This window comes from Primulina tabacum, chromosome 14 (genome assembly GCF_025594145.1).
Source record: "Primulina tabacum isolate GXHZ01 chromosome 14, ASM2559414v2, whole genome shotgun sequence".
NCBI classification, from domain to species: Eukaryota; Viridiplantae; Streptophyta; class Magnoliopsida; order Lamiales; family Gesneriaceae; genus Primulina; species Primulina tabacum.
The window spans coordinates 32,525,415-32,552,507 of NC_134563.1; the positions used below are offsets into that span (position 1 = coordinate 32,525,415).

The window sequence follows — 27,093 nt, forward strand, 5'->3', positions numbered from 1 at the left end:
AAATATCTTAATGTTTTTACTTTTTTGTTGGAATTAATATCTTAATTGATTTGGGAAATAACTTTTTAACTATCAGGCTTTTTCTTCACTTTAATTTATCGAGAAAGTTCATTCATTTTTTTCCGCTTTTCAGTCTTTTGCATGAGAAAGTGAAGGAAATTTAAGGATATGTAATTGTCATTTTACTAAAAGTCATCTTTTGTCACCCAAAGAAATATGTTATCCCATTATCGATTTCAAATAGTAGAAATAATTTTCTCCAAATCCACGCGTTGTTGCATATATGGATTTTGATAATCTTTTCTCTTTGGGCTAATTTTTGGGGTTGACTTTGGTCCAAATTCAAATCTTAACATGATATCAGAGTTCAGTTTTCACCGTTATGTGTTGGACTTTCCATAATTGGGCCACTCGTTCTGCCCATAGTTGTATCATTTGTAAAACTTCACGCTCCAAATTTTCATTCCTGGGCGTGAGGTGGTGTGTTAGTTGTCCCACATCAGTTGGATAAATGTGTTAGTTGTTCCACATCGGTTGGATAAATAACCTGTAAGTTACATATATAGACTTGGACAATTTTCTCCCTTTGAACTAGTTTTTGAAGTTAAGTTATGTACAAGTTTCAATCTTAACCGAAAGTGTAATTTTTCAATTTCAGTTGATGTTTTATTAAACGATTGACAGGCATAGATTATTGGCTATAGATGATGACATCAGTGAACTTGAGAGATTTTTTTTTTTTTAAAAAAAAAAGAGCGAGTTAGTCTCAAGAGAGAGATATTATACCCAACCAACTCTAATTTTTATCATAAATTATTATGCTCATGTATTCTCATTCATTATCATAATTATATGACTACTGGAAATATAATTAATTCCGAGAACACAACGCACGCATTTGGTGCGGGTAATTATTATGCATCATTTACATCGTAAAAAAAAATTTATAAGTTATTTCAAGCAAAATACACTACTACAACTCCAATTTCAGCAAATCGCTAAACGAACCTAAAAAAGTTCGAACACCTCAATGAAAAACGTTCCATTCACAAAGAATACTTGAATCTTAAGAGAACTAGCTAACAGATAAGCTTTTAGCAGATTGCTCAGAAGCATCTGCAAGGCCTTGAAGCATCCTCAAGATCTCAGCAGTGTCGTCTAAGTAGTACTTGGCCTTGCTCGGCTTTTGTCCGACAGTGCATGCGAAAACTTCAGCAATCGGAGAAAGAGTTGCATCAGCCATGGCACTGGTTATCACCTCAAACATGTCCTCGTCAGACCGGTCATCTCCTATGCAAAGCACAAAATCAGGAAGCACTTCCCTTTGTCGCATTGTTGCGAGCATTTGTTCAGCTACTAGGCCTTTGTTCACGCCCTGGTGAAGAAAAAAGACCATAAAGAACCGGAAATAAAATGGGCTCCGGATCAAATTTACATGGCTATGGACTCTACTTGTTGAACCGTGATTCACTCTTACCCCTCGCAGTAAATTTTCAAGTCAAGTGATAAATTAGCATTTAACATCCTAGATGCATCTAGGTGGCAAAATCTTTCAGGGCACATTGCATGTATATGTGTCCCAGGTTTCAACAAATCTCCCTCAAGAAATATGCTAAAGTTTCTCAAGTCTACATAAAGTTCATCAGGAAATAATAACAAATATTAAAAGACTGTTACAACTGCCTGTATGCTAACCTGTGGCTTTACTTCGACAAAATGCTGGCCACTCTTGACTGAAACAGGTTCATTTGCCAGAACACTTTCTAGATGATCAAGAAGCTCCTTAGCTTGACATGACCCAAAATCTGGGTCCGCAAGTTGATAGTTCCAGACAAGCGCACTCTCTTTTGGTTCGATAAAAGAACCATCAGTAGTTTCTGTATACAACTGCATCACTGGTTCAGCAATCTGCTTCCAGTAGAAATCTGAAACAGCCACACACGTCTCCCATTCTGCATTGCGATTTGGCCTGAAAAGGAAATAATTTTCAGTTTTCAGCTACAATGTTTTCTATAGCATCTGTATTGTTGATCTTAAGATATGCCTGCAACTTCGATTTGAAACACAAAAAAAATTCCTCATCAGACCAAACATAACAGTTTTTTACCTCACAAGATAGCCATGCTCAGCGCCCACGCCAAGGTTTTCACAGGAAACAAACCATCGCGTTAAGATCTCTTTCTTCTTCCCACTGACAATAAAAACCACATTCTTTGGGTCTATGCACAAATTATTCAAAATTTGAATAGAGTCGATGTTTGGACTCATATCAACAGCACTCTGCACCGTCATTGTGCCGTCATAGTCCAAAAGAATTGCACGGCTCTTGGTCCTCTTATATGCTGATACAATGTGTTCAACGGACAGCTTTCTGAAGCTTGGATCCAAGGCGATCACACGAAATCCTAAACCAAAACCAATACCCCAGCACCTCCTCCTGACATGGTCCTGACATGCTCTTCTGAGATCTTGCAAAAAGCTATTAGCCCAATAAGCAACATCATGACTACTTACATACTTATAGTGCTTATCGTGCCGCATTTGTTTTTCTTGCTCAGGGAATATCAAGGCAGAATCCATAGCTTCTGCCACAGTATCTATGTTCCATGGATTAACTCGAATAGCACCACTAAGAGATGGGGAGCATCCGATAAATTCAGAAACAACCAGCATGCTTTTCTTTGGCACCGATGGATTCAAGCCCAATATTTCATCTAGCTTGTCAGTTCCTTGTCTGCATACTACGTACTCATATGGTATTAGATTCATTCCATCTCTCACTGCCGTGACAAGACAACACTCGGAAATAACATAGTATGCTATACGCTCAAAGAAATTAAGTGACGTATTGATCAAAACCACTGGCTCATATCCTGGTTCTCCAAAACACTCATTAATTCTTGTAACAGTGGCATAAGTTTCCGACTGAACCTCCTGTACGTCTCTCCCACGGCCTCTAGCAGGATTTGCAATTTGAACTAACACAACTTTTCCTTTCATATCAGGATGTTGGTTAAGCAATTGTTCAAAGGCCAGAAGCTTCAGGCTAATTCCTTTAAATATGTCCATGTCATCAACTCCTAGCAGAACAGTCCGACCCCTAAATTTATCACGTAATTCTGCTATTTTAGACTCGGTTTCTTGAAGAGCCAGCACTGAGCAAAGTTGACGCATATGTATCCCAACTGGAAGTATTTTAATGCTGACCGTACGGCCATAGTACTCGAGCCCTATATAGCCACGTTTAGATTGGTATGATACCCCCAGCATCCTACTACAACAAGAAAGGAAATGTCTCGCATAATCAAACGTATGGAATCCGATAAGGTCAGAGTTCAATAGTGCTTGTAGAAGTTCGATTCTTACAGGTAGAGTTCTATATATCTCTGATGATGGGAATGGAGTGTGGAGGAAAAACCCAAGCTTCACCCTATTGAACCTCTTTCTCAGAAATGTCGGCAATACCATTAAATGGTAATCATGTACCCACACAAAATCATCATCAGGAGATATCACTTCCATTACTTTGTCGGCGAATATTTTGTTTACAGAGACGTAAGCTTGCCACAGGGAACGGTCGAACCTGCCCCCAAGATCTGGAGATAGAGGAAGCATGTAGTGAAATAAAGGCCAGAGGTGCTGTTTGCAGAATCCATGGTAGAATTTACTGAAAAGTTCGAGCGGGATGAAGGCCGGGACACATTTGAATGTTTCGAGTAAAGTTTGAGCAACATCTTCTTGTTCGCTAGGATCAATCTCTTCTTTCAGACAACCCACGTAAATTACTTCCACATCTTCTCCGAGCCCATCTTTTAGTTGTAAAAGAAGAGAGTCCTCGTCCCAACTAAAGTCCCATGCCCCATCACCATCTGACTCCCTGCGATGCGCACGAAGTGGGAGTTGGTTTCCGACAATAATCACCCGATCTTGAGATATAGATGAGGGAACATCTGATCCAGTGCTCCTACTGTCATCGTCTAGCTCAGATAAAACTCCTGCCACAGTTGCAACTCGGGACATTTTCTTTGCCCCCCGGGTGAAGCTCGGTGAACCACCCGAGTTAAGATCCAATAAATTTGAGTATGACCTCGAAACCATTACTTGAAGAATATGTATCGTAATCAGACCAGCTGAAATAATTATTAGTTCGAGCACTCTGCACTTTACTTATCTGATCAAAATCTGAACTCTACAAACAAAACCAGATAAAAGAAACGAGGGAGGAATATTAATTCACAGACAAAAAAAATTCAATTAAAGCAGAATGGATGATGGTCCTATTCCCGAAATTTAGCAGAGAGAGAAATAAAAAACTTACAGCAAAAAAATTAATAAACCTTCATACATGCTATAAATCTAAATCAACTAAATAAGAATTACAATAAACAAGCTCCACATCAACAAGATCGTAAACAAGGACCAGTCATCAGAATGAGCACAAAGTGACGCAGTATTCCAAATATCCGCAGCAAATCTGTCTGCTAAAGGCGGTAATTTTTACAAGAAACACCCATCTTCCATCAATAAAGAAGGGTTCTTAAAATGTGGAGTGTGGGAACTTGTCGACTGAAGGGACCATGAGCAAAGCTCAAAAACTCAGCGAAAGCATTAAAAAAGCATCAAGTACTATTAAAAGTGGTCATGAAAGTGGCAATAATCTTAAAGAAAATTGAAAATAAACAAAAGCAAAACTATGCAGCAACCAATTAGAGTGGTAAAGAAGCGTTTACCTTTCAAGATAGTGCGAAAAAGTCACCTTAAAAACACCAAAGATTCCCACTAAAAATATATATATACCCCAGATCAGATTCCCATTCGCTAGCTCTCCAGTGGCAACAAGGAAAATATTTTTTAACACCCTTTTGCTTCTTTGTTATTGCCTATTGGGAAATACTCGTTATAATCACATATCTATGGAACAATACAGTACAACCCACAATGATTATATCTTTATGCAGTGGTAAATTCTTTTTCTCAAACACAAAAATTAAGAAGAGAGAAAAGGTGGGAATTATGGAAAGGGTAATGAAAGCAAAAAGGAAGAAACTCAACGCAGCTAAAAATCTGTCTCCATTGTAATTAACTATGGTTAAGGGTAATGTAATTGTCGTTACCTAACAAATGTCGACGAACACTTCATGCAATCTCGGGCTCGCCCCTTGAAACTGTGTATTAAGTTGGTATAAATTACTTCTTTACTTGATTTAATATTTTTTTTTAGAAATATACTTTTCATTTTATATTAATTTAAACATATAATTTACGGATCCAAGCCACACAAATTTAGTTCATAATATTGATAAAGCGGTATAAAAACTTGTATGAGACGGTCTCACGGGTCGTATTTTGTGAGACGGATCTCTTATTTGGGTTATCAATGAAATTTTTTTACTTTTTATGTTAATATTATTACTTTTTATTGTTAATATCGGTAGAGTTGACCTCTCTCCCATAATAAAGATTCGTGAAATTGTCTCACAAAATACTTACTCTAAAGCGATATGTTATTTGATTAGTACAAACTAGATATTTATTATATTTTTTGTATAATTTGTTAAATTACAAGAAAAAGGTGAGGCGCTTTTTAATGAAGAAACATTTATATAATAAACTAAAATTCAAAATAAATACTTAATTTATTATATAATATTATCGTAAATTTGTTGTAAATAATCATTTTTATAAGATTTAAATCTTATCTTATTCAATGTGAAGGATATTTTGGCCAAATTATTTAAGTTTGTCCTTTAATAAATAGTTAGTAATCATCCATAAGCAGTGCATGCATATGTGTACATTTTAATTGGGACAAAAATTTGGGTGAGACGATTTCACGGGTCGTATTTTGTGAGACAGATCTCTTATTTGGGTTATCCATGAAAAAATATTACTTGTATGCTAAGACTATTACTTTTTATTGTGGATATCGGTAGGGTTGACCCGTCTCACAAAAAAAATTCGTGAGACCGTTTCACAAGTACACCTACTCTTTAATTGGTATAAAGTGTAACTATATATCGCAATATTATTTTCCTATCTAGTTTAGTGTTTGAATTTTATTTTATTATATTTTTGTAATGATATTACGGGAAAAATGAATTTTGAAAAAAAAAAATTGATGCATTTTTAGAAATCAAAAGTAATTTTTTTATACAATATTTATTAATAAGCATTATTGTATAAATAAAAAAACACTTGAAAATTTTGAAGTTAAAATTTATTGTTTTTTTTACACTCGTTATGGACTAATAAGTATTTTTAGATAATAATGTTAATGATAAAGTTGTTTACTTTAATCTTCACTTTCATTAATATAATATAGTATTTAAATTCTACTAGTTAACTTTAGGGTTTTGATTGACTTTTATTTATTTATTTATTTTTGAGTCCTTATTACAGCCGTGCTCGAATGTATAATTTTGGGAATTCCAACAATTTGTTTAAATTCATTACACGGTGGCCGATGCTATAATTTGGTCATTATAATAACGATGAAGTACAAATCAAGAATCTCTATGTCTATACATATATATTCACTTAAATAAAGAGCAAACCCAATAATTTATTACAAATAAAGACAAAGACCCAACATTTCTCTTTCGTTAGATTAGGAAACTGGGGACCAAAGTGTTATTCAATCATTTAATATTGCACAATAATGTCTGATATTTTAAGGGTAAACTATTTCGATGGATGCGGGTTCACATGACCATCAAATTGATTCCCAACGGAAAAAAAATAAAATATAATCGTTTTCTTGTTTGTCTCAATTTGCACTGAATATTCCATCACCCTTTTATATATTATATATTCACAATTAAAGATATCATATTAAATATAGATTATTTTTTTACAAAAAAATTGAGTTCTTGCTAAAACTTCTTTCAGCGCTTTATTGCAAACGGTCCATTATTTTCTTCCTCAATGAGAAGAATCGATTTCTTCGTTCTCCTCAATGTGATCATAGACAAAGTTCGTTGGGTATTCCTCTTTTTTTAGCGTAAATATTTTATAAATTTGTTGTTGTATATATACTATCATAATAGTTATCTTTTTAGACAATCTTGTAGATTGAAGTTTTGTTGAGAAGACGAGCTTACATTATATAAATGAAGCCGAACTTGAAGGTATATGGGACCAAGACCAAATTGTGTGTGTGTATATTTGATCTTGATCTCATATACCTTCAAGTTTGACTTCATGTATATAATGTAAGCTCGTCTCCTCAACAAAACTCCATATAGAATGGTAAACATGGGGAGAAAACATCAATATTTGCTCTTGGAGGACAAAATCTTTTGAAATCGATGTTGGAAAAAGACAAGGATCTCCTAGATGTGTGTATGATAATATCATCGAGAGATTAAATTGATAGAATTAGGAGCTTGTTCTCTCAACTTCACTGTGACTAATCTTTGTATGCTATTTCTTTCAAACTTCTTCAAACTGAGGCTTCATAGCTTTCTCATTCAATGTCACACGCTTGCTTTTCATGTCATTCAATCAATTTATGATTAAATCAAGACTATATTCCACACTTTTTTATACTCGAAAGGTCGGTCTGCAAAATCAGGATCGCTAATTTTTAGGTGGTATTGGTAGCTCCAACTCTGCAGCAAAAGATCCCAATACTGATGGTAGTCAAAGTCGGCCATATCATCCAGCAAATATATCACATTGTCTTCATCTCGACTAAGTAGTAGATAAACCAGTTGTCAGTACCCCCGTTAAATACCCATATTCGTATAACTGGATCTAAACTTTTAAGGAAGATTCGAATAAGAACATAGTTAGAAAAATCATGATTTCTGAATGTTGTTACTAAATTATTGAATCTTCCCCATGCTGCGTAGAATGGCTCTCCATTTTGTAGTGCACAACTTTTGAATATTTATCGATAGAACATCACGAAGTATTTCACAACAAAAAATTTTCAAATTTTAATTCTCTTGATGAATCAACTATATAAGAAGAAAGAGCCATAAAAAAAAAAGAAAATAACAAGGCTAAAAAAAACTAACCTTGCACCGATCCCTGGCAACGACGTCAATATTTGGTGCGCTGTCGTTGAACCACCATGCTTTAGATTCCTACTATCTAAATAAAATGAGTGTAATGGTGAGTATGATCGAATAACAGCGAACGAGAGATTTATTTTTTTCGAGGAAATACAATAAAAAAGGATTTATTTGATTAAAAATAAATAAAATAAAATAACTAATTCAGTATACAAAAAGAAATAAACAATCACAAGAAATAACTATAAAATGGAAAATTTAATATTACCAAGTTCTGATTCAAGGAGTTTCCATTATTCATTTGTATCACTGGTAGAAATATTATTTGAATCAAAAATTTTAAAAAAAACTTAGCCTAGAGTTGTGGAGAGAAAATAAGAAATTCCTTGTCTTTCATGTTGAAAAGAGCGAAATTTTATCCAATTTTTGTGCCTCCTTGCTTTTCAGTGTAATTGGTTAATTGAACTCAAGAGAAAAGCTCATTAACTAAAAAAAAACAAAATGTTAAAAAGATATCAAAAAATGAATATAGAGTTTTTATTGAATAAAACTCTATCTATTATTTGTGTCTCCCAATAACAAATTCCATCTCCATTTTTTTTACAAGTGAAACATTATAATTAGAACTCTAAAATCTAGTATAATATTCACAAATTTCGAATTTCACTCTTTGTAATTATTGCCAACTCCAGTTTCACAGGTAGCAGAAGAACAGTCACAAGGCGTGGCCACATGTTTTTGTTTTTGTTTTTTTTTCACAACTTTATCTTGACAACTTTAAATATGATAAAATATCTGTTTAGCTCAACTTGGCTTCAAGACAAAAGAAATTTTTTCCTACAACAAAATAAAACAAAAATGTATCAATTAAGAATATCAGAAGTTAAATCAATGAAAAATATGATAACAAAAATATCCCAATTACGAGCCTATCAATATATCTTACATGATAAGTACCAAAAAAAACTTAACTAAAATACCAAGGTCTCCGAATCAATGCGTACAAATTCCAAGTCTACCAATCATTTCCAGGAAGGCTACCATGTGATCATAACTTACCACCCATCGTCCCCTTCTCGAAGCATGATCACATCTAATAAGGCGTTCCATCGCTGCAAATATACTACAAACATAAAATAAAAACAGAGGTGAAACAGTCAAGACTGTCAAGTAGCATAATGAAATGAAATGCGATTGCTGCAGCTTTACAAATTACTCTCTTTAAAAATTTGAAAATGTTTAGTTCCCAAGTTTTGCTATCAAAAGTTTGAAAAAAAAAAGTACAATTATTACATATTATAAAAATACCCATTACCAAGAAATCATACTTTGGAGGTACATTAAACAAATGAGAACTCAATTCCCTTGTTTCGTTTATAGTTAAATGGTTTTAAACAGCATAAATTAAAATTTTTTCAAAAATAAATTACTACTAGGAGGTACACTCAACAAATCAAATCTAATCTCCTTTACTATTATGTGTTAAAATGGCCTTTCAGAGGACAAGAAACATGCATAGCAAGAGAGTAATAGGTCATGCACATGAGACGTATTAGAACAGTCGGAAATAATTTACAGCACGTCATTCACGAAAATATCAAAGCGGATCGGTCTTAAGAATCATCAGCGTTATCTTCCTCTATCTCAGGCTTGACGAAAAATACAATGTAAGCAATGCAGCTGGGTTGCTGATACCCAGCAGAATCATTGCGAGGGTGCGAAGCACGGGGTTTTGCAACCGCGACAAGTTGCTGAACTTCAACATCCCACCTCTCCCAATAGTAAATTTGCTCCCTCGATTATCTCGAATTACAATGCTCGGAACGTTAGAAGTCGTTGCAAGTAGGAATTTGTACCTGTACCTGTCCAAAACAAGTCAAGGTGCCAACCAGTAGGCAGTACCATTTTGTCACATTGCAGGTGATGTTGCATAACATCAAGCCGGTCAATGTAAACACGTTCAAAGGAATATTTTCAGGAGGAAATAGTCAATGAGAAGAATCTGTGAGATATTTGCCGATCACAACTAAAGGCAATCAAAAGATCCGTGTAAGCATAGTAGTTTATGTCTATCTGCATGATAAGCGACAAACATTTTTATATAAAGAAAGAGGCCCTTGAGCTTGAAGCAAATTTATCTTGTTTGTACTGGATTTTGAGATTACCTGTAAGTCCCCAAGGCCTTCACCTCTGAAGGCAACAGATTGAGGAGATGACATTAAATTTATCTGAATGTTTGATCCGGACCATTCAAGATCGTCGATAGCTTCCTTCAGAGCTGGAGCCTATCGACCACAAATATAAATATATAAACATAGATACATATATAGATATAGATATTAATTAATAACACATGTACATATGGTCATTGAATGAATTGTGGTGGTTATTCATCAATTAGCCGCTGCAGGTCATTACATGCCACTTGATGCTCACAGAGCATTAGATGGCTATGATGTCTGCTTTACATTTTTTAATCCTATGTTGAAGTCGAGTAAGAGAAACTGGATTTTAAAGTTGAGTATGACGAATCTTGACATACATTAGTTTGACAAGGATTTCTTGCACATCCTACTTTGATAAATAGGATATCTAATCTTATTAAGTAACCCCTATTTCTCAAGTCCATTTCATGACCATAGGAAATCATCTCCTTATTTTATGTTAAAAATACATTAAGCTTACCATAGATCAAGAGTTTTGCACTAGTTTTAGTTATAGAGATTATTCAGCTTCAAGACAGTTTTTTTAACCTTTTTTAAAGTAACTTGAGTAAAGCATAATGTACTAGGAATACTTTAACCGTGAAACTCATAGGAGTGTTTCCAGCAGTTCCAAAATTATAGTCCCATGATACTGTCTCTGGGATCCTTGTCCTCATCTCTGCATAAATTCAAGCATTAGAAGAGTCAACAGATCTAAGACAAGGGAAGCAGAAAGATCAAATAATGAGTCAATTTGTCAATGTAATCCTAACTTAAATATGAATCATATTCAGTAGTAATGAAAATTCAGTTAGGTTTTACGAACTAACACTTCCTAAACAATGCAGCAGAGAAACTTAACAGTTTTTAAATTATCAGGAATTGTCCAACCTCAAATTGAGATCAACCAAAAAGCTCATGGTCACATAATTATTCAGGAATCGACCAGAATTTTTTTTTTTTTATCTTAGTTCTTTACATATTACGCTCAGGAAAACTTAGTTTTCTATAATTTTGATCCCGTAGTTGTATTTCCCCCATGCATTGCAGGAATTATTGTGCCAAACCGTAGCAAAAGTAGCATATCAGACCCCGGATAACGGGTCTCAAGAATGTCGGAGAGTCCAGAAACAGAAAATGTGTTGACACAGTCAACAAAGAGCCCTAAGCGCACCCCAAATCGTGGCCTCCCGTGAGCCCCGTAGTCATATTTAACAAATAGCTAAAAAAATAAAACTCCAAAAACTGAACAATTGTTAGTCTCACGTGCGGTAATTTGAGATAATAAATATGAAAATAAAAAATAAACTAGACACCGAGATTTACGTGGAAAAACTCTAAATATTATTATGATAAAAACCACAAGCAAGATGAAAAGATGTACAACACACACTTTTAATAAAAAAAACAATTTACAAATACTATAGGATGACAGGTATGTAAGACATTATTCGTCTGAATATCCTTTGTCATATGTCAATTTAATGCATCGCACTCATTGGCTGACAATTAATGCACAGCACCCATTTGCTGACAATAATTCTTCTACCGACAAACACGTCGAAAGCAGTTCTCTCAATAAACTACTGTGAAAGAATTAAAACTCTGAGCATCAGAAAACTTCTAATATGAATACCTCGCGTTGAAGATAAACCTTGGCTTGAAGACAAGCAGTTTCCTCGACAATTATTACTATCCCGTGTTCTGATATTTCAACAACAGCATCCTAATCACAAGAATGGTAAATAATAATCGATTATGATCCAAAGTTGTCGCAAAGAAAATTGGGAAGGTTTATGAAACATACTTGATGCCGTTTCCAGCGGATAGAGGTGAGGACATCGACAACGCCTTGGGCGCAATCCAGTTCACACACCAAGTCCGGAACCTCCACCTCCTCCGCCACCGACGAGCTCATTCAGCCGCCTATTCCGTTTCCTCCTCTTTCCCGCCAAATAAATACTAGACCACTTGACTAAAGAAAAGTGAATTGAGTAGATTTAAAATTTATTATTTAAATTATAATTAAAATAATCACACTTACTTTAAAATAAAATATTAAAATCTATTATGATTTCTATAATAATAATTTGATTAGTTTTATCATTATAATTATATATCTTTTATTAAAATTAATTCAGGTTAAAAATCTATAATCTTAAGTTTATCAGCATTTTTCAACTTTACTTCTACGATAAAATAGCAACGGTTTGATCAAAACTCTTTTAATTATCCTTATTAGTGATTTATCGAAATCTTTTTAATTAGTAATATGAAAAGTTCCAAAGCTAAGAAAGGCATAGCAGTAAGTCAATAAAGGTCTCAATGTTACCCCAAACTAAAATCAATCCACGAAAGCTAAAAGAATTGCAGACTGTAGTCAAAATCAAAACTCTAGCTGAAAACCCAATATAAAGGTATTACTTGGCTACTAGAATACGGTTTTACAGATGAAAACAATTGCGGCGTCTCAACTCAAAACAGACTTTGACACAGTACCAGCACATACAGGACTTATGGGATCTATTCTCTTTCTATTTGAATAGTTACGTGACTGATGTTGTATTCCCTCTTGATATAGTCGATTACCTTGTCCAATACCATGTCAGCATCAGCTTCGGGCTTGACTTTCACGTGGCAAGCTAGTAAAACTTTTCCCACAGTGATCGCCCAGATATGCAACTCATGAATCGCCACGACCTCTTCCATATCACAAAGGCCCTTTTCGAGCCTTGTTGCGTCAATCTCTCTAGGAGTGCTTTCCATGAGAACCTCAAGAATGTTCCGTAGCATCCTAATAGTGGTTCCCAGAACGATAATGGAAAATATGAGGGTACAAATAAGATCAATAATTTTCCACTCTGGTTTATACCATATGATAGCTCCACCAATCATAACCCCAATGCTTTGTATGGAATCTCCAAGTACATGAAGGTAAGCCCCCTGAACATTTATATTCCATTGCTTCTTTTTCTTCTTCTCATGTCCGCCTTCCAACTCATTTTCACCTCCATCGGAATTCTCGAGCAAAGGTTCCGTAGAGCCGCCATCATGGATATGGTGATGATCGTCGTGTTTGGAATGTCTTGGGTCATGATAGGTAACGCTGACTCCATGGTGGTGCAGCACATGAGCATCCTCTGAGCCATGATCATGATCCTCGTGTTCATGATGTCCATGGCCGTGCTCCGAACCATGCCCATGATCGTGACCATGGCCATGTCCGTGACCATGATCGTGGCCCAGCAAGATAGCCATGATGACATTGACTAATAACCCAAAAGCGGAGACCAAAAACATCAGAAATCCTTGGACTTCACCTGTATCATGTGTGAGTCGAAAAATGGCTTCATAGACAAGGATCCCAGCAAGAAGCCATATCATCTGGATTGAGACCAGTGCCCCCAGTATCTCTATTCTAAAAAACCCATAAGACTGACGTGGAGTAGCTTCCCATCCTCCTGCCCATAGTGAAAACAAAGAAATCGCAAAAGCAGCGACATCCGACAGCAAATGTGCTGCATCAGTCAATATCGCAAGACTATTGGCTTTGATACCTCCAACAACTTCAACACTCATAAAAACGATGCACAATGCAACCGCAATTAAGAGTTTCCTCATGGACGCCGAACGCTCTTGGGCATCTTTAGAACTGCTCTGGGCATCTGAAAAACCACATGCTGCTCCCCCACACGCCTTGATCCCTGCAGATCCCCTCTCTCTAGCTATCACATCCGTGCAAACCTCTATTACATGCCCATGTTCTGGATGTCGTGTATCCATCTAAATGCACATAACACAAACTTCATTATATGTTCATCTTATTTTAGTTAAACGAGTTGCAGAACAAATTTTTCCATGAAACACTCGAGTATTTGTTTATCTATAGTCAGCTAGCTACATTGAGCAAGCAGTACACAAAACCAATTCTTCACAAGAGAATCTACAAGAAGTTGGAGAAAACAATATCCACATAATTTGCCTAGAAAAATCTTTAATAAATCTAATAACAGGAACCAGTATTGCTAGTAAATTACCACATCAAGCATGAAATATAAATCCTATAATCCATAAGATGGCAGTCTAATTAATTCAGGGCAAACTCGGATGTAGTCATTACTAGTTCCAAGTAACCACGCATCAAGCAACCACGCGAACTTCGAGCAGAAACCTTTTACTCAATTAGGATAAAAAGTTAAAATCCCAGTAAACACAAGAGGCAAGAATTCACATAGAAACAAATCCAAAGGAAAATCAGACATCCCTCATTATAAGTTCGAAAATCAAACAGGATCCACAAATTTCCGCCAGGTATTCCAGCAAACAGGAACTAAGGCATCCAATACAAATAATCAAGATTAATTAATCACATTAATTAAAGTACCTCGTGCCAATAATTAGGACGGAGAGAGAAGAACACAGGATAAGAATTGCATACAAGAAATCCCATTATCTTATTCGAATCATAAATAATATCTCTACTGTGTTCGGTGACGTATGCGCACTAATCAACAAAACGGGCCAAGTCCTTTCCACGAAATACACATGCCATTCAATGAAACTTTTCCGAAAAAGCGAACATCGTTATAACAATATCACCATGAAACAAACAAACAAACGAAAACTAATGAATTCAAAGGCAACTCATGAACTAGCAGACACTGGATCTCGCATTTTTTTCCGGTGAAAGAAAAACAGAAATCTAAAAAGAGGAGAATCCCTCGCATGCATCGATAAATGTATAAGAGTGAATCAGAAGAAGGATGCAAAAAGAGTACCTTTGCAAATGGTGAGAGAGATTGGGAGAAATCTTGAAAAACCTTTTGGGATGATTCCTGTACCCTCTGTTTTCGCCACTCGTCGTGAGTCGTGAAATTGCTAACATTATTTACAAAGAGTATCTTTAAAAAAAAAAAAAAGGAAAGGAGAATATTATTTTAATATAGGATTTGCACATAAATTATTAAAAACATGTCTTTTTAATGTGGATAAGTTACTTTATTTTTCGTAAAAGTTTCAAATATCGGCGATTGCGTGAGATTTTAAATTAATTATATTATATTTAAATAAATTTCTAACTCTAAAAAAAATTTCAACTTTTTATAATAAAATTCAAATTGATATGTAAAAATTAGTATATGCTAATTAATTTAACGGCAAAAACTTGTGTGAGACGGTCTTACGGTACGTATTTTGTGAGACAAATATTTTATTTAGGTCATCCATGAAAAATATTATTTTTTATGCTAAAAGTATTACTTTTTAGTGTGAATATCAGTAGGATTGACACGTCTCACAGATAAAGATTCGTGTATCTGTGAGACAGTCTCACAAGAGACTTAATTTAATTTGATATTACATGTAGTTTTTAAGTGTTTAGATGTTAGAATTGAAAGATTTTGAAGGTAAAGATGTTATTTTTTTACTCAATTCACCCAAAGAAGGTAAAAATAATTCGGTTAAATTTAATAAATTTAGAATATATGCATTAGTTAACTTATGTTATGTTAGCAGTTAATCCATGTATCAGTTTGAAATTTAATAATATATGTATTGGTCAATGAGGTCGTAGCTCAATAGTTACAGTGAGGTTTTGAAGCTTGTTGGTATCAGGTTATGTATCGGCCAATGAAGCCTTGGCTCAATAGTTAAATTTGAGGCATTGAGATTTGTTGGTCTCAGGTTCGAGTCTCGCTGATTGCAGATAATTTCTAATTTATTTAGGTAAATTTAATTGTTTATTTGTACTTTCTTTGTCCGAGATAAGTAAATCTCGTGTCCATGCTCAAGTTTCGTCAGTAATCTGTTACTTACATTATATCTTTGTAATCTCGAATAATATTATACGTGTACTCTAAAAAAAATAATATATGTATCGTTCAAACTATTTATACTAGTTTATACATCGATTTGATAATAAATCAATAATTCATGTATGAGTACCAATTTTAGAGAGCTAATATCTATATACGAGTGTATATTGAAGCATAATTTAATATATATTTAGGGATGCAAACAATTTTAATAATTTGATATACATTTGAAGGAAGACTGAGAACTTTATAACTTATAAGTACATGTATATGAAAAACAGGAGGGGGTGTTGTCCAATAAGTAACTGAGATGGTAAGGGAACGAACATCTACGAAGATGTCAAATGTTCAATTATTCTCTGCATCTATCTTCACAGTCATACGGAGTTTGTCCAATATAGTTTACTTATTCAACATGGTTTATATGCTACTACGTCAGTCTTTCAGATTTACCTAGAGCATACAAAAAATTAGTGTATGTTAATTCCAAGAAAAAAAAGAAGAATAAGGACTTTAAAAGTTATATGTACATGTATAGGAAAAATATGTAGTGGTGTTGCTGTCAATTTTGTAGAATTGCATAATTAGTTTGACTGCCATTGACAACTCGTTCTGTCGATTCCATTTTTATCGCGTGTAGTTAATTAGCCTTAAATACATCATTAACTACACGCATTAACTACACGCAGCGTTCCGGAATATTTCACCCTACCTCATGGGGTACTGCCCCCATGAGAAGATCAAAGGCCCAAATTTAACCACATATATGCGGGGTCCACCAATTCATATGCGGGGTCTATCAAATTTTTTAAAATCAACGGCCTAGATCTTGTGGGGGCACTGCCCTCATAGGTAGCATCGACAGAACCGTTTATATGTTAGAGTAGACATCAAATTATCCCATTTATGGTTTGAGTTTCATTGATTTTTATTTTAATAATATTTTTTGTTTTATCCAGTTATGATATTTATTTTATATGTATACTCATGCAAGCTATATAAATAAAGTCTTTGAATATACAATAGGTATCATGAGGTATGTCTCTCAACGTAAGATCATGAAACTCGTTATGAAACGTATTGTATATTTTAATTGATTTCTAGTCAATTTAACTGCATAAAATAAATATAAAGATCGCTCGAACTTAAGACTAACATATGTGATGTAAATGTCGTGTTTCATTGGTAAGGACATGCATATGTTCATTCACACATATGTGTGATAATTTAATAATAAACTGAACAACCCTCCATCGAACTTTCTAAGCGGTTATCACTTATCAAGTGGAATAGTTTGTGGTTATGGTCGTACATCATTAGTCATTTGATCCGGAATAACGTAGATCATCTACGTACTAGCATGTACTTTGATCGATTTACCGACTCTATTGAGAGTCATCAGGAGGTGAGGTTCGAAATACGTGGGAGTCAATGCATCATAGTCGAGGATTAACCGCTGATCTATAGGTAAAGATATCATATGTGATCTGATGAGTTAATAGAACATAGAATATCTGGTCAGAGTAAGACATGTACATTTTGAAAAATGTATTTCCTCAGTTGCACATATCATGTCACTATTATTAGTCAAAGATACAACATATCATTATTGAATTCATTTACAACTCTCGATATGTCAATGGTTGGAGATTCGATCGAGATATATTAATTGAAGGGACTGTACTGTATGCAACCACAACCTAAGGTTTTTGCAGGCACTATCAGTGATACCTTGAGGATAATGGGGCGATGTCTTGAGTTCTGCCGTTCTTGATCAAAGTGCTGATGAAAAGAATGAGCTTAATTAGGGTTAACCCGAATATAAACAAATGTTGTTTTGAATTACATGAAGTTGTGAACTCACAGCTAGTTGTGTATTCTTGAACCATTGAGGATCACGAGTATGGATTTTGTGTTTCTATTGAGATAGTCGAGTTCCAAGAGTTGAATCTGGCCACTGTAGTTTGATGGAGATCAAATAGATTACTAATAAATAAGTTTATAAGTTGATTCCGTCTAATGGAAGTTTATAACTCTTATTATTGATCGGGTTATAACGAATTCACTGTTATCTATTTAAAATATACTAATTAAATAGCAAATTAATAGTAATGATTATTAAGTGAAAAATTCAAACATTATTGAAGAGTCTAAAATAAATTAGTCAATTAATAATTAATTGAATAATTAAATAAAATATTTAATTTAAAACATAAATATATATATATATGTATATATACGTGTGTGCATATATATAGATATATCTTATCAAAAATTGATGATAATTTAATTATGTATGATATTTTCAATAGTGGAAAATACAAACCTTTTGAATAATAAAAAACAATATTATGATAAAATGAGATTCCTGATTAGATCAAGAAGAGAATTTTTAATATACGTGTAATCAATAGTTGAAGGACACAGATAAATCTTACATTCAAGTTTTTGTCTACAAAAATTCTTCCTCTATCTTTCTCACGCAAAAAAATCAACCACCTGTCTTTTGGAAGCACACGACCGCTCATCCACAGCACTGCCACGTCGTCGTTCCGACTTCATCGGTGTCAGATTTGTGAAATTCACGTGATCACCTTTGGACTAAAAAATTCGTTTAGATCTCCAGTTCGATCTGTTCAGTTATCTGATCATGGACCTGATTAGAGGATTGAAGAGGAGGAAGATCTGTTTGTAGAGATTTACAAAAAAAAATATCTCCATTTAAAATCCGGAATAGTTGGAGCAGCATTATTTACGCAAAAAAAATTATTCTAAAACACCATATGCATGATTTAATCATACGAAGCTCAATGAACATTTTGAATGTCAAAAAAATTATATTATCGCTTCTCTTCGGGTACGAAAAATCAGTACATCTACATTATACTAAAAATTCTATCATTACTTGACCAAAAATCATCATCAACAACAAAAAAATAAAACAATGAAACTCCAAAGATTTTAGGTTGTATGTGATCAATGGATTTGAAACTTGGGGATTGAAATGAAATATATTTTTGTGTATATTTCAAATCTATTTTAATTATTATTATAATTGTCTCAATTAATAGATAATGAATCTGAAATTGACATAATATAAATTTATCCAAACAAATTCATGATCTCTCTCCAAATTTACCATTAAAAATTTAACAGCGTTGTTTTAAACATTTACTTCATCCAGTTGATGTTGATCATTTAACTTTTTGTAGATATTTTTTGTTTTTCATATAAATAAATGAAAACAATATGAATTAATAATATTATTACTAATAACAACTTAATTTAGAATTATAATATTGAAAAAAACTAATAATATGAAAAATTAATGATGATAATAATAAAGTAAAAAATATTTAATAAATAACAGTATTCTTTAAAAATAAATTTTCTTTTATTTTTTTCATTACTTTTAAGTGGAAAGTGCTAAGAGAAATATCTATACTATCTATACTATTATATAAAAATCTGTATAAAGACAAAAGAAGACACTACATTTTTCTTCCCAAATTGACCTTACACCAATAATTTTTCCTAAAATTTTCATTGCAATTTATTTTTAATATTATCACAATCAAATTGCACTATAGCACCTCACTGATTTCTATAATTATTATATGAATTTTATTTTAATAAAACTTATTTAGAATAATTATTGTACAGGTTTTCCATGGATTTAGGTCTAGCTCCACTAAAAAACTAGTTCGAGCGAGATTGTTAAGTCTACATATATAACTCTCAGGAACTCAATGATAACCGATTAAAAATAAAAAAAATATGCTGATATTGAAAAAATAAATCAAATACCCCTCAGTTTTCACCTGCCCAGAAATTGCAAGTTGTTCTCACTCTAAAATTGTTGACTGTTTCCATATATAGAGAGTAAACATGCAACAACTATCTAAAAATATAGTAATATGAAAGAAAAATGATAATTTATCTTCGAGTAGGTATGAGACGGTCTCACGAATCTTTATTTGTGAGACGGGTTAACCCTACCGATATTCACAGTAAAAATTAATACTCTTGACATAAAAAATAATAATTTTTCATGGAAGACCCAAATAAGAGATATGTCTCACAAAATATGATTCGTAAGACCGTCTTACACACGTTTTTGAATGCAACAAATTAAAAATATATATTAGATAATCTACATTTCAGCGATAAAAAATATTAACTTATTTAATTTTATACATTAATTTTCTTAGATTCAATATTAGAGGAACCTTTCGGTCTTCGAGTTTGATGGTGACTGAAGCTTCGAATATAATTTATGACATTCAAAAAGTAGTTCAGTGTTTTTTTTTAAAGATATAAATGGCACATGCACTATGTCGTCTATACGTATTCATAATTAGGCACACAAAAATTTTATGAGATAATTTAAAATGTCAATTATTTTTAGATGAATCTCCAACTAGATGTGACTCACAAAAAATTATTATTTTTATAAAAATTATTGCTTTTTGCTCTAGATATGGATCGAGACGATTTATTTATGAATATAAATATGTGAACAAGAAGATCTACTATAGTTAAGAGTGATTATTACTTTATTCAGTTAAACTATATCAACCGATATGATCGAATTAGTTCAAAATTTTGGTTCGATTAATTTTTAAAATATTAGTTAAATCGGTTGGATTTTGATTTTTTATTTTAAATAATTGGTTAACCGATATTTTTTAAAATAATATTAATTTTTATATAGGCTTAAAATAATACTCACAATATACATAATTAATTTTTGGTTTAAACAATAGGCTTTAGCTAACCTTTACATTTGTGTTGGTTTTAGATTTTTTTTTAAGTAATATTTAAATTTTTTTGAATGATCATTTATTTCGGTTTGATTTTGAACCGGTTGGGTTTTGTTCAGTTTACATCAAAATCCAATCAATTTCAATTTTTTTTTAAAAAAATCGATCTGTTCGATATCTAAAAATTCAATTTGATCAGTAAGTCGAATGCTCACTCATATTCATAATAACATTATTATATTATATTTTTAGGAAAAAAATTAAAAAAGAATTAATCTTAATTAACTTGTAAGCTGATTTATTGGAAATATATATAAATTAAAACTTTAATAATTAACGTTGTCTTGATTTATTTAAAATAATTAAACATTTACCAGAATACTTATGTTTTCATGAAGCACGTATCTTTAAAGTAAGGACTTCTTTGTATGGAATTATATTGTGAAAAATCTTTTTTTATTATTAGATTCTGGACAAAAATTTGTGTGAGACGGTCTCACGAGTCGTATTTTGTGATATATATACCTTATTTGGGTCATTCATGAAAAAATATTACCTTTTATGCTAAGAGTATTACTTTTTATTGTTAATATAGGTAAGGTTGACCTGTCTCACAGATAAAGATTCGTGGTATCGTCTCACAAGAAACTTACTCTAGATTCCGATAACTATTTATGTTTTCATCGTTATATTAAAATACATCGGTATTGTGAATGTTATTATAAAATAAATAATGCAATATGGCAATTGGTTGATATTATACAATTAGCTACCCAAATTACGCCTACACGTTGAACTAATTAAACATATAACCGCTCGGGAGTTATTCGAAATTCGATTTGATAAAAGCTTATTTTATGAAGCTCGATAAGATAAACGAACAAAACTCAAACTTTACAATATTCGACTCATTAACTCGTGAATAAGTTCGTTGATAAGCTCTTGACTAAATTCTGAGATGAAAAAATAATAATCTTGATATTATATTTATAAATTGTACACCTTGAAAAATATAGAAAATATATTAAATTATTTATTGCAATAAAATTATAAATTTCAATAAGAATATATTATTTTTCTCTAACTATATAATTTAATTTTTAATGAATATTTAAATTTATAGTTTATTTTTATTAAGCTCGTTTATTTTCGGTTAAAGTTCGAATACGTTTGTGAGCCGTGAATATATTTTTAAAATTTAATTCGAATTCAACACAATTACAAACGAATAAACTCAAATATTCAAAAATTCAGTTCAACTCAACTCGACTCGATTCGATTTTGTTAGGTCCATGCAACTAACCAACCGGCAGGCGCAGCATCACCAACTACTACAAAAGAAATCTACGTAGAAAATTTGATCTCTGTCAACTCTTGTCGGTCAACAGAGTTGATTTATTTTGACTCGTCCTTTTATATTCTTTTAATGTACACATCCGTTTAACAATCGTATCAGTATAAAACAATAATATATTATGAATAAAATTTAGGAGTAATAATCTCTTGATCAAATAATTATATGTTATTACGACGTCACGAATACTTCTTGCTTTATGATTTAATATATTAAGCAATAAAAAAAAATAAGGGATACAATAACAACTACTCGATATCTTGTCATCTTTGATTTATTCGGAAACATTTTTGTTTTGTATTGTTTGTTTTTTTTTTTTAATATACTTTTTATTGTCTTGATGTTCGATTTTATTTTATTTTCAATCAAAATAAAATGGGCAAATTGTACTTTTTTGAATCCTATATGGTTTTTTATATATGAATTTGGTCGTCTATTTTATTTCTTAGTCCGTTCTTTTTTGTTTATTTGACAATTTTTTAGTTTTTTTTCGACGTTGATGTTGCATCAATACGATATGATGTGTCACTCATGTGTGTAGTGCTACTACATTAACTAGCAAAATTAGAAAAAGACAAAAATTGGAAATAGATGATTAAAACAAAAACTCGATAATGGCGGAACTAGGAATCCGATTCTACCCGAACTAGAATTTTTAACTTTAAAATCTTTTAATATTTTAAATTGAGCTAATATCAAATTTATCCAAAAATTTACATAGCCCAGGTGAAAGGTAATGTGGCTCTGCCCTAACCCAAAAGTGGATCGGATCACACACACACACCGTGAGAGAGAAACAAGGAATCAATGGCGTTCGTGTTATCGGGCCTACATGGTATGGACTTTGATATGGGCCTTCAAATATGCAATTGATTTTGTTGTTTAATTTTTTTGTTAAAATGTAATATGCTATATATATATATATATATATATATATATATATTTTATCGAAATTAGAACCATGTTAGCTATAAATTAGCTCAACAAATAGCATTTCAAAGGTTCATTTCTTACAAAACAAATGAATTAGATAGTGAATCCTCCATAATCTTACATAGGTCTGCAATCGAGTTGAGTCGAGTCAAACCCGAGTATTACACTACTCGAGCTCGAAAAACTCATTTTTAATTATATATATATATATATCGAGTAGCTACTCGACCATACTCGAGCTCGACCTACTTGAACTTAGTCAAATCGAGTCACTCGTAAGCAACTCGACTAGTTTACAGTCCGAGTATCATAATTTCAGAAACATGATTCACAAACATGGTTCACACAAAATAAGTGATTCTATGCATGCATATGGCCAAGTCCAACAAGAAATTGACAACGAATCTATGATGAGGCTTTAAAATTCTACTGATTTTGGGTATGTATTTCTCCATTACTTACAAGTGTCGTGCATCCTTGGCAATTGTTGGAATGTCATTATATTGTCGGCAAAAAAAAAAAAATTCCCATTAAATCAAATCAGCTTGATTACAACGGAAGAATGGTAGATAAAATCTTTTTTCAAAAATATTCTCATTCAAATAAAAAGAGCTTATCACTTAAAAAAACAAAAATACTACAAAACATTTTTATAATTTTTTTTTTAAAAAAATGTTATAATCATCAGAAGAGAAAGTTTCACAAGAAAATCTCATTTCACTCAAATTTAATGAAATATAATATGAAAATTTATTAGAAATAATTAATATTTAATGAATAAGGATGAACGGTAAAGAATAGAAAAAATAATATTGAATATAAATGTATAAATTATATTTGGGACGAATGAAAAATGCAAAAACTTGTGTGAAACAGTCTCACGGATTGTATTTTGTGAGACATATATCTTATTTGGGTCATCTATGAAAAATATTACTTTTTATGGTAAGAGTATTACTTTTTATTGCGAATATCGGTAGGGTTGACTCGTCTCACAGATAAAAATTCGTGGGACTGTCTCACAAAAAACCTACTCATAAAAAAATAAACATGAAGTTGTACATATAAAAGTTGAACATTTTTATTTGCCCTCTAATTTCAAGGATTTAAATTTAAAACATCTAACAACATCATTGCTTTCTTTCTCGTATTCTCCCCTATATTTCAATCAGGCGCTGGCGCCGGTAGCTGTTGTCTTTATTTACTTGCGTTGTTCATTCCTCGAATCCTCCAATTGGTTGGTCTTCCTCGCAAAACTAAGCAATGGGTTTCCTCTTCCATGCCATCAAAATCAAACTGCCCAACTTTATTACATCTCTCGACATTTTAGCCCATCTCAGATTCTTGTTCACGCTCGCACTCACTCGCCTGGGTGCCTACAAACTACTCCCCGAGCAAGAACAAGAGGACTCCAATTCCACGGACAACAATTATATCTTCGTTTTAGACGGCTCTTCCCCTTCGCTCGTCCCAATCCCGGTCCACACGGTCAAGGCGGCCATCAAGAAAAAGGTCCCGATCATTCAGTACCAAGATTTGATTCAGAAACTAGGACAGGTGGGTTCTGATTCTGAGATAAAGGTGTGCACTATATGCTTGGTATGTGTTGAGTGGAGTGATGAGATCAGAGAGCTGTGTAACTGCAGCCATGTGTTCCATAGGGATTGTTTGGATACGTGGCTTGACGAGGGGCAGGTCACTTGCCCTTTGTGTAGATCTATTTTGTTGCCCCGCCCCCCGAACAGCAAATATGCTTATCGGGTCGTGTAATCAAATCCTTCACGACATTTTATGTGGATTCTTCTTGGGTTTTTGAAATCGATCTTGATTGTGGTTGACCATTTCGAAATTGGGTTTTCTTGTTATACGATTATCGAATTGAATCTATGACTTTTAACCGTAGCTCCGAGTCCAAATTCTATTTCGATTCTGTAATCAGAGGGAGGAATAATTGTTACTTCTCAGTTTCTATTAATGTTGGTGTTAAAATAATTAGATCAAAGTTTCTGTCTAAACCAACTACTGCTATTTCCAATTACAGAATAAGTGAGCAATCACAAACAAGAATCAATCCAGCACACAATTTTAGAAAGAACTCTCTGCAATAACTCAAAGAAGACAGAATTGTAAGAAAGAAGAAACAACAAGAAGATTTATGCATGTCAAACCTTCGACTCACACTACCAACACCACTAGCATAGGGAACTCGAGTCATCTCTTCCTTCATTTCTTCACTTTCTGGTGATTGGCTTGAAGATAGTTTAAAATGCTGGCTAGAGGAGTTGATACAGCTTTGGCTTCATGCATGCCGAACCTTCGAAGGACCTTTCTTAAGTACGAGCCTTGATGGAGAAACAAACTGAAATTTCCCCTCTCTCTTTCAATTTCCGTGCCTAATGTACGTTTTAGCTTATCCAATCTTTCGTATCAAATTCAGAGTTTAATTGCTGCTTAGAGATTATATTTCAGTTTTGTTCACACTTACTATTAACATGTCATACGCGTGTAAAAGGAGACAAGTCTTAATCTCATTTCCTTATTTCTTCATGTAGACACAATTATCATAGCTACACCTTGTGAACTGTACATTAATCATCATAAAATCATCGAATTATACCATTGTTTTGGGCTTTGCTTAAGGCCGTAAAACGATTTCTTAAGTAAGCATAATTTTGCTTTATTTGGCTCTATAGCAAAGCCCTCGTGCTGGTTCATGTATATGATTTACTCAAATTCTCCATGCAAGAAAGTTGTCTTCATGTCCAGCTGCTCCAACTCTAAATTTAACCGAGCTACTAATGCTAAGATCAATCTAATTGATCAGTGATCGACAACATGTGAATAAATCTTATTGAAGTCTACCCAACATAGCCCTCATCTTGATTCTCCATAAGCCAAAATCACTTTTACCCAATAACTTTTGAATGTCAAATTTCACAGAACTCATCGCTTCCCATATACGGCGCCACTTGTTATAAAGAATTTGATCAACGTTTCTGTCTAAACCAACTACTGATATTTCCAATGACAGAACGACTGAACGATCACACACAAGAATCAATACAACACACAATCTTAGAAAGAACTCTTCACAATAACTCAAAGAAGACAAAATTACAAGAAAAAAGAAACAACAAGAAGATTTATGTGGTTCGGTCAATTCTACCTACGTCCACTGGAGATCAGCCAATCTTATTGATTCTCCAAGAAAGTTCGAGAGTTACAACAGAGAGATTCTCTCAGTTCTCCTCCTTTTTTCTCCGCTCATTGTTTAAAAATAAAAAAAATTACTCCACCCAATTGATCTCTTACGACCAGTTTTACAAAAAAAAAAAAAAAAAAAAAACTCTTACCCTTGGCCCCTAGCCCAATCTATCTTAACAGCCCCTAGCCCATAAAATCGATCTTTGATTTTATGGAGGCCATTGATGATTTTGGTTGTCTCATCTCAAGTGAAAATGAGATTTGTTCACATGACTTAATAATCGAATGGGGGATAATATTGTTTAATTTTTGGGCCAATGGATCGCTATTTTAGTAATCTTAATTGGAAGATGCTCTACCCACTCATGGAGGTTAACAATATTGAGTTTCATGGCTCTAACCACTGACCCATTTTAATCAAACTTTGTCCTGAAAGATTTACAATTATATCCCAACAACGCCAGAAGAGATTGTTTTTCGAGCATAAATGGTTCCGTTTAAGAGGATATCTCGCCTTTCCTTCAACATTGTTGGCAGTATTCAGACAAATCATTGGATGTTCCAACAAAATTAAATTCTTATCAAGGGAAGATCAGGAATTGGGCGGGAGTGCGGTTCAATAACATGAGAAAGAAAATGGTTAATTTAACGAAAAAGGTTCAATGAATTCTTAGTAAGGTGATATTAATAGTTGGAATTCCACTCTTATTCCGAAACTTGAAGATCCTCACATGCCTAAAGATTTCAGACCAATCAGTATATGCAACACGGGTTACAAGATTGTCTCGTAGACTATTACAAATA

The 27,093-nt window shown here is 33.1% G+C and overlaps 3 protein-coding genes across 13 annotated transcripts; all 3 read right to left on the bottom strand.

Moving 5' to 3' along the window:
• Positions 1–883: 883 nt before the first annotated feature.
• Positions 884–5,030, bottom strand: LOC142524609 (alpha,alpha-trehalose-phosphate synthase [UDP-forming] 5-like). Of its 3 annotated transcripts, none has more exons than XM_075628644.1 (4): positions 4,731–5,030; positions 2,108–4,189; positions 1,696–1,969; positions 884–1,375 (listed from the first exon to the last, which is right to left on the bottom strand). In XM_075628644.1, exons 2-4 carry the CDS (start codon positions 4,096–4,098, stop codon positions 1,076–1,078), a joined length of 2,565 nt encoding a protein of 854 aa, XP_075484759.1. In that variant the 5' UTR covers positions 4,099–4,189; positions 4,731–5,030; the 3' UTR covers positions 884–1,075. The 3 variants fall into 3 exon arrangements, with proteins under 3 accessions (XP_075484759.1, XP_075484760.1, XP_075484758.1); XM_075628645.1 differs by lacking the exon at positions 4,731–5,030 and adding an exon at positions 4,421–4,692; XM_075628643.1 differs by lacking the exon at positions 4,731–5,030 and adding an exon at positions 4,381–4,692.
• A 3,826-nt stretch (positions 5,031–8,856) lies between these two features.
• Positions 8,857–12,213, bottom strand: LOC142525667 (uncharacterized). 9 transcript variants are annotated; one of them, XM_075630017.1, is made up of 5 exons: positions 12,030–12,213; positions 11,859–11,926; positions 10,822–10,901; positions 10,184–10,303; positions 8,857–10,091 (listed from the first exon to the last, which is right to left on the bottom strand). In XM_075630017.1, the coding sequence occupies exons 1-5, from the start codon at positions 12,062–12,064 to the stop codon at positions 9,993–9,995; spliced, it is 402 nt and encodes a 133-aa protein (XP_075486132.1). In that variant the 5' UTR covers positions 12,065–12,213; the 3' UTR covers positions 8,857–9,992. The 9 variants fall into 9 exon arrangements, 4 of the variants coding, with proteins under 4 accessions (XP_075486132.1, XP_075486133.1, XP_075486130.1 ...); XR_012815124.1 differs by lacking the exon at positions 10,822–10,901 and having other exon boundaries at positions 8,861–9,141; positions 9,881–10,091; positions 11,859–11,948; positions 12,030–12,211; XR_012815127.1 differs by having other exon boundaries at positions 10,184–10,936.
• Positions 12,214–12,621: 408 nt separating this feature from the next.
• Positions 12,622–14,788, bottom strand: LOC142524596 (metal tolerance protein A2-like). The gene is made up of 2 exons (XM_075628630.1): positions 14,607–14,788; positions 12,622–14,005 (listed from the first exon to the last, which is right to left on the bottom strand). The coding sequence occupies exons 1-2, from the start codon at positions 14,670–14,672 to the stop codon at positions 12,746–12,748; spliced, it is 1,326 nt and encodes a 441-aa protein (XP_075484745.1). The 5' UTR covers positions 14,673–14,788; the 3' UTR covers positions 12,622–12,745.
• Positions 14,789–27,093: the final 12,305 nt, after the last annotated feature.